This window comes from Nicotiana tomentosiformis, chromosome 8, assembly GCF_000390325.3.
Source record: "Nicotiana tomentosiformis chromosome 8, ASM39032v3, whole genome shotgun sequence".
Lineage (NCBI taxonomy): Eukaryota > Viridiplantae > Streptophyta > Magnoliopsida > Solanales > Solanaceae > Nicotiana > Nicotiana tomentosiformis.
Window position 1 is genome coordinate 146,003,599 of NC_090819.1, and position 7,908 is coordinate 146,011,506.

The 7,908-nt window shown below is 38.2% G+C and overlaps 1 protein-coding gene across 3 annotated transcripts; it reads right to left on the reverse strand.

Annotated features, from left to right (window-relative positions):
* Positions 1 to 1,418: 1,418 nt before the first annotated feature.
* On the reverse strand, positions 1,419 to 5,303 carry LOC104092905 (probable methyltransferase PMT18). 3 transcript variants are annotated; one of them, XM_009598600.4, is made up of 7 exons: positions 5,159 to 5,303; positions 3,339 to 4,049; positions 2,997 to 3,207; positions 2,594 to 2,891; positions 2,323 to 2,494; positions 1,904 to 2,199; positions 1,419 to 1,812 (listed from the first exon to the last, which is right to left on the reverse strand). In XM_009598600.4, the coding sequence occupies exons 2-7, from the start codon at positions 4,041 to 4,043 to the stop codon at positions 1,590 to 1,592; spliced, it is 1,905 nt and encodes a 634-aa protein (XP_009596895.1). In that variant the 5' UTR covers positions 4,044 to 4,049; positions 5,159 to 5,303; the 3' UTR covers positions 1,419 to 1,589. The 3 variants fall into 3 exon arrangements, with proteins under 3 accessions (XP_009596895.1, XP_033511191.1, XP_070039049.1); XM_033655300.2 differs by lacking the exon at positions 5,159 to 5,303 and adding an exon at positions 4,429 to 5,006; XM_070182948.1 differs by lacking the exon at positions 5,159 to 5,303 and adding an exon at positions 4,408 to 5,006.
* Between the last annotated feature and the right edge of the window lie 2,605 nt (positions 5,304 to 7,908).

Sequence of the window (7,908 nt, forward strand, 5' to 3'; positions counted from 1 at the left end):
TGTGTAATCTAATAATTTGTGCTAATTTGTGATATTTGTATGTGTAGGAGTCATTCGGAGGCAATGTGAGACGAAAGTGCACGAGTTGAGTTGAAGTAAAACTGAAACAAAATAAAAAAGAATTAGGGCAGTGTAGCGCCACAGGTAGTGTGGGGCGCTACAGGTGGCCCAGTTTCTAGAACCTCAAAAATCCCAGCGCCAGGCTAGCGCCCCATGCTACCCCGGGCGCTGGTGACGGGAAGTTTCTCCTAGTTCGCCCGGGTGTGGGTTATTCGGTCCAAGACCCCCTCCCCCTCTCCAACGCGTATAAAAGCAATTCTAAACCTAATTTGAGGGATATCTAGCATTGTTTGGGAGGAGAACACGCCACTTTGGAGGGGGAGAACACACCACGCTTGGAGGAGGCTTCTAAGTAGTTTTTCTTCTCTTCACTTCTTTTAATTTCATAATTTATTAGTTCTAGAGCTTTGGGTGCTACATGAACGTTGTAGTTTGAAACTTGAATTGTTCTTGTTATTTTATCATATTGGTTTATTTATTAAATCTTGCGCTTAATTATTTGATTGCTTGATCACCAATTGGATACTATCTATGAATCTAGGATTGAACTCGGGAGAGGGAATTTTAGATTGTATATAAGATTGAATAGATCAAAATCTTGAACCTTAGTATCGGGAACGGATTTGCGATTAGGATCGGGATATACCTAATCGTCTTGCTTGGTTATTATATAGGAATTATTAATGCGTTCTTTTTAATCCTAATTTCATAGGAATATAGGCGTTAGGTTAGCTTGAATAGGCGAGTAGGAATTCGGGAGAATACTACGAGTAATATTAACATTGTCAATCAATAAACCAGATAAATTAATTAGACCATTTAAGGGGAAGACTCAACGGGACTGTTAGCTAACCCATAGCTCTAGAATATCGGCTCCCATTGAATTCGTGTCTAATTTTGCCGACTTGTTTTCCATAATCACTTAGTTTGTTACTCTAGATTAGTTTTAGTTAAATATTCATACTTTAGAAAATCGCTTGAATAAATTAATGGTTCGGTTTTAATTTAGTTGATAGTTAATCACAAGTTCCCGTGGGTACGCTATCTGGACTTACAATCCTATATTACTTGTCGACCACATATACTTGCGTGTGCATTTGGGAGCAACAATATTCTTTGTAAATGATGTATTTGTTGAGAGGCACATCTGCTCTGTCGCACACATCTTATATGAAAATGTCCTGGTTATTGTCTCGAAATTGGAGATGTTTCAGTCCCAAATCCCTTCTGCGTTCTATGTGTTGAGGCCACACATCGCAGTCTATCTCAGTAACCCAATAACTTTGTAAAATGTATCTCACCATTTGTTTGATTCTTCGTATAATAATATAAGCAGCAAGAAAATTGCACAAGACCAATGATTATGAGCATCTTCTATTCTATTCTCCAAGTAAATCATTTCCAACTAGAAGCAATAACAATTGTGTTGCTAAACTGAGAAACTTTTAATAACCGCATAACATCCTTCTTTCTGACTTGAAAAGCTACCAAGAAAGAAAAATGTCAATTAGAAGCTTTATTCCCTTCTGTTATTCCCGCTTAGCTTCACCAGTCCAGTAAGTTTTCACTGCAATAAGAATCTTCTCTGGGTTAAATGGTCCACTCTCATGGTCCACAATGCGACTTTGCCATCTCATGCCGTCTGTTATACTTTTGATTTTCACTAGGACTTCCACTACATCTCTGAATATAACAGTACCTTCTGGCCTCAGGATTCTATCCATCTCAAGGAGAATGTAGGTGATATCACATCTTCATAAAAAAAATTAACATACACAAATAAATCTATACACGAGAACAAAAATACATCAATAGTACTGGGAGTCACACATGAGCATTTTACCTGTCCTGATATAGGCTGATCAAACCACCAGCATGGATGAGATCATATGTTCGTGGATACGTTGAAAAAGCTTCACACCAATCATTGTATGTGCCAATGAAGCCTCGTTCATATATCACACCCAAAGTGCCGGGGTCATTATTGGCAGGAACCACGTTCATTACCCAAACTGGATATTTCGAAAGAGCTGCTGCGAATCCACCCAAATAAGCATTTGCGTCCATCACGTTACGATATCGTCCTTGGGGTAAGAGACCAATTAGGCGTTTGTAGTATGACACCCGTTCATTCCATACCTGATTACAACAACAACAACAACAAAAACTATGGCTCAGTCTCAAACAAGTTTTAGGACGGGTATATGAAATCCGTACTGACCATGTTTCTCCATTTAAATTCATGATGAATCCCTACTATACCTGATTATCCTCTTGAAATTTCTCTATTGTGATGCTTGGTATTGAACCACTACTAATCCTAGGAGGAGTAGCGAATGCTCGCTCTGGCCATTTTTCTAATGCACCACCTGCGACTTCATCCGAGTTGGTTACTTCCGGCAGTGGCGTGATACATGCTTCCATGTCTTGGTACCTTATTTGGGTAATGATATAGAGAGGTCAAACTGGAATTAATTCTTCATAATGGTTTAGATTATAGTATCGGTCACTTTATAAGAGATTGAGAAAGTACCATGCTGCATCACCGTTGCCTGACTTGCAGATATGTGGCTTATGATAAGATGATCTGCTTTTGGTGCATTCAATGTGGTTGAGAGGCTTTTGCCACACAGCCAGGTCACCCTTCTCGATCACCTTTTTCCAGCAAAGTCGCCTCGCAGTGTCTTCAATGGCATCTTGCTCTTGCTTCAAATCTTCTTGGGTTCTCTCCCAACCTCTCCAGTATGTCTTCCAGCGGATAGGAGGGCCTGAAAGTATCCAATAACCCCCTGGCCGTAGAACTCTGTCAACTTCAATAAGGTACAACCCATCTGTAAACAAAAAAAATGATACAAGGAGGATTTCGACTGTTTATATATGTAGCTCATCAAATCATCAATTTTGCCTGACATATATATGGTCTAATAACACCTTACCATACTTGTTCCATGGGATTAAGCAACGAGAACAATGAGCCATATCAAAAGCCCTCGCTGGATATGGAAGTCTTTGAGAACCCATAACACCAATCATTGTTGGAACTCCTCTTTCCAGTGCAAACCAGACCTGTGCTTCATGTGTATCTCTTGGAGCAAAAGACATGGCTACTATATCCCGCTTCAGCAGATAAGCACCCCAACTTGCAACCTTTTACGACATTAAAATGTTTTTAGTACTAATTGCATAACTATATAATTAGGTATTTAAGCAACAAAAACCAAATTGTTCCAATAAAGAAGTAGGAGAATCCTTAATGTAATAAAGAGGCATAATCTTACACCACAGCCTGTATCGATTGCTGTCCGAATGGCTCCACTAGTAAGGGGAACCAGCTCACTTATATCATCAATGTAAGCATCAGCTCCGTGCGGGAACATGGTGCCACCTCCTGGAAATCTTAAACGATCACCTTCCACTTGGACCCAATTCTGAACAGCTTTCTCAATGCTAAGCTCTTTATGTGGAATATTGGCAAACCAAGCATAATCTCTACTCTGAGGCCATTTGAAGGGAATCTTGTAATTTGGTGGAGCAGGTATAAGACAACGCAGAAGCTCGTCCTTGCTTGGGCAATGCCTCTCTCTGTACTTTAACATATTACGGTCAAACTTTCGACCCCTCTGTGGCTCTTGACATGGTGTGTATTCGCTGTAGGACATATCACAGGGTGGAAAGTTTTCTGATGACTTAGAGTTGTTGACCACTAACTGATGATGGCTCTCGAAATCAAGAGGGACTGAGAGTGACGATGATGATGATGATGATATTCGTGATGTTGCGATATCAGGGTTCGGAGATCCAGAATCACAGCCAACTCTGGAGTATACTTCAGATTGACTGGATGGAGTGGGTCTAGCATTCTGCCAGGCTCCTAGGACATAGAATAAGATGCAGAGGCCACTAACAGCAAGGATCCAAGTGAGCCGTTTTCTCTTCGATTCGAGCTGGTGTAACTTTGGTGATCCACTATGGTCTTTTGCCATCTCAACCTGCTCATAATCATTTACCTTCTTTTTAAATTTCTTTCTTGTTTTGGATGAAAGTAGAAACAACAATGTTTATTGGCCAAAAAGGAAAAGGAGTAACAACAGTAACTATTCTTATTTTAATTTGTGGAGGTATATGCACAATGTAACATTCAGCTACGAATAAAAAGAATGAAGGAAGTGATCATAATTTGACAAATAAATACAAGTGAATATCAGATATCTCTGAACAAATAGACATTCAACTTAAGATGGAAAGAGAAAATAACCATTTGTTTATTAGAAAGTAGATCTTTTCCTAATATAAAAGGATTGCAATTAGCACAACACAGAGATAGAGTGCAACTAAATCAAAACATACCTATACAACGAAGGAATATACCTCTCAGTATATCTATCTGCTTCTTGAACCAAAATGTCTACTTTTCCCTGAGTTAATGTAAAATACAACAAGAAGTACAAAAAAATGGTGTTTTGGGGGGGAAAAAGTGAGGTAGAGCTGAAGCTAACAAGATGTTACAGGACACATGAGTGCTAGACACATACAAATAGATAGTACATATAGTCTATGTTTAAATTTGCCGTTAGAAAAGATGCAAGTTCATGGAGATACATCATAAAATCAAAAGGGAAGTATTTGTTATTGTTCAATCATCGTACAAGTGATGTTGCAGGTACAGAAAATGTAGAGTAATCACGAAGGGACAGTAACTATATATGGAGTTTCTTGAACACAAAACACCTTTGTTGCTGGAAAGTAAACATATGGACCTTAGAGAGGAGAGAGAGAGAGAGGAAAAGAAAGGAAAGTGTTTAAAATTGGAAAAATAAAGTGAAACGCTACAAAAAGTTCATCAAATGCAGGGAGAGGGTGTGAAAGGTAAAGGCATGAACTACAACCTAGAAAAGAAAAAGTAAAAAGAAGTAAAGGGGGTTCAGAGAGGAGGGAGAACTGGGATTCATAAGTATGCAAAGAAGAGGGAATTTATAGGGAAAAGGATGAAGTTGAATATGTGCATTAAATTTAAGTTTTTCAGTTGGTGATACAATTGAAATGATACGAAAGAGTCGGAAGATAGGGGATAGAGAAGGAAGCTTAGAAGTGAGGGGACCTGGTCCAAGTAAAGCAGAGGTAGTCGCAAGGTGTGGTTGGGAGAGCATGGAGGTCTTTTTTGTCCGACAAATGCCCGCAAGAAGCGAGCGTCCTTCACTCTATCCTCAAATGCCTCTCCACCTAATTGCTACCTCCTTGCCCCTGCAGAGGAATAATCTTCAATTTCCTATTCTTTATATACAGGAGTCGAAAGAAAGGCCTGAAAAATAGTATAATTGTTTAACCAAAAATAGATTTCTCGGTCAAAATCAATATCTACAAAAAATCGGGTTACTAATAACCAAGATTTACTTCACTTTCTCAATAATTTGAAGAATAAATTAAGGAATGAAAATAATTGACAAAGCTAATAAGAAATAAATTGATAATCACTACCAAAATTACGGTTTAGAACTTTGAGAATAAAATAAAGAATGATTGCATAAATTCCAATAAGTATTTGATACCATTATAAATGAGGTCTCACTCCTTATATAGGAGCATACAATTATAACGGTTCTCTTACTTAATTCGGGCTCACTAATGGTATTAATTGTCTTGATTGCCCGTTACCAATACAATTATAACGGAAATATTTATGGCTAAAGATTTCTTGTAACTGTATCGATTTCCCTTCCTTATTTATGACAAATTCGTGCATCTTCCCTTCTTAACATCCTTTATTCACTCTGTTCATGTTTCCCCTTTTACAGCTGTCAGGTCCGGCTCTTTTCTCAGTATAACCCCGTGGGTGTCCCTCCCGTGCCTTTTTCGCATTCTTTAACTCATCTAATTAAGAACGCCACTTGTCACTATATTGATGGTCCATGTACCATGCCATGTCACCTCGTTGATAGTCCACGTGTCATGCCTTATTTCCACTAATACAGATAGTCCCCCACATACAGATAGCCCCCCCACTTTCTGAATATTCTCAACTGAATATTCGGGAAGTGGTAAGTATTTATGGCGGGAATTCTTTGCCACCATTTCTCGAGTATCATTATGCCCTCTTCAGAATTGATGCGACATATGTCACATTCATTTAATGCCCATGCAACGTGGCTTCACTTGATTGGTTCTGCAGTTTCTAAGCGCTTTTTTAGGAGGTTTTATGCGGCTGGATCAGTCACGAAGTGACGGTTCTATTATGATACTTCATAATGATCAACTTTGATGACGGTCGCATCTCCTTATAAATACTTCATCCATTTTGATTTCTTAAGACCTTCTTCCTTCTTCTCTGTATCCATCATCTTAACCTTCTTTCGTAGTCTTGTACCTTTCCTCTGTATTTTCTTTGTTAAATATGTCTTCTTCAACACCAGACCCTCGCAAAGTTGTGATCGTCGATGAGCTTGCTCCTTCTACTGCCCTTACTAGGAGTAGCAGAGGTGGTAGACTCTGCAGTCTTGGTTCGTTATCTACTCGCAGTTCTACTTCTCAAAGTAGTCGCGCCAAGACATCTTCTTCTAGACCTAGAGCTCCTTTAACCCCTAGACCTTCTTCTAAAAATAGGGATCAGAATGAACCCATGTGTGAGCCTATAGTTTCAGAGATTGTTCCTCAAGAGTTTTCTTTTGTATCAGATCGTGAAACTATGAAAAATCAAGTTTCTTCTATAGCTTCCATTAACCCTGTTGAACTCTACCCAAGTCTGATCACTCCCGGTCTTCTTTCTTTAGTTCGACGAGAATGTCATTGGAAACCAGATTTTCCAGTTTAAATTCCTGGTTCCAACCAAAGAATTACTTCTTACCATGCTGGCTTCTCTTTCGTTTATACCTACCCTTTCAATTTAGGGTTTAAACCTCCCATTGACCTAGTGATCGTCGAGTTCTGTTGTTATTTTAATGTTTGCCTTTGACGTAAAAGAAGAATCTATGTTAAATTTCATTAATTTTAGCCAAGAACATGTTTTAGAGCTCAAGTCCAAACATATGGACTTAATTTCAAGAAGCGCAGGAAGTCCAAGAAGCTCAAGATTGATTTTAAGAAGCCAAGATTATTTCCTTCTTAAAATAGGATTTATTTTATTCCTTTTAGAATAAGGATTTTCCTTTTAGTAGGTTTCTAGTTTCTTTTCCTTGTAGAATAGGGATTTTACTTTCCTTATCTTTAGTAATTTTATTTCTTTATTAGAATAGGAATTGTAGTCATCGAAAAAGAGACCCTAGGCCTATATAAAGGGTTCCCGTGCCTTATAGAAGAGGAGATTCACGTTTTTGAAGGTTGACCCTAATTTGCAATAGAGTGTTTTTCTCTATTTTATCTTCTTTATCCTTGTTTTTGGTTCCAAGCAAGGTGGTGATGGTTTTTATCTTGTTTTCAATTGCGTGTGATATTTCTTTATCATGTTAATTGATTCCAAGTGGTGACTTTAGGAACTTGTTTAGTTCTTGATCTTTCAAGAACACATTTCTTGATCTAAATTCGTTCTTTTTATATCAAAGAATCATAACTTTCATTGAACTGGTGCAACATCAATATTTACTTGTTTTGAACGAGTAAATAGTCTTTCTTATAGTACAGATCGTCATATTTCACCTCATTTTTGAATCATCAGATTTCGAGTCCTAAAACTTGAGATACATTATTTCTTGAAATCAGCCCACAAACTACGTTTTCGTTTCAAGATCTTATTCCTGGTCGGTTGGTTCTTTGTTAACTCGAAGAATCACATCAATTTAGTATCAGAGCTATAATCTACAGGCCCCAAGTTGACGAAATTATCATGGCCAAGATTCAACCAAGAGGAAGATTCTTGGT

Coding starts and splice junctions, on each gene's coding strand:
- LOC104092905 (XM_009598600.4), bottom strand. CDS start 4,043: ATGGCAAAAGACCATAGTGGATCACCAAAGTTACACCAGCTCGAATCG. Junction 2,892..2,996: donor AATCCCATGGAACAAGTATG/GTAAGGTGTTAT, acceptor TTTTGTTTACAG/ATGGGTTGTACCTTATTGAA. Junction 1,813..1,903: donor ATCAGCCTATATCAGGACAG/GTAAAATGCTCA, acceptor TTTTTTATGAAG/ATGTGATATCACCTACATTC.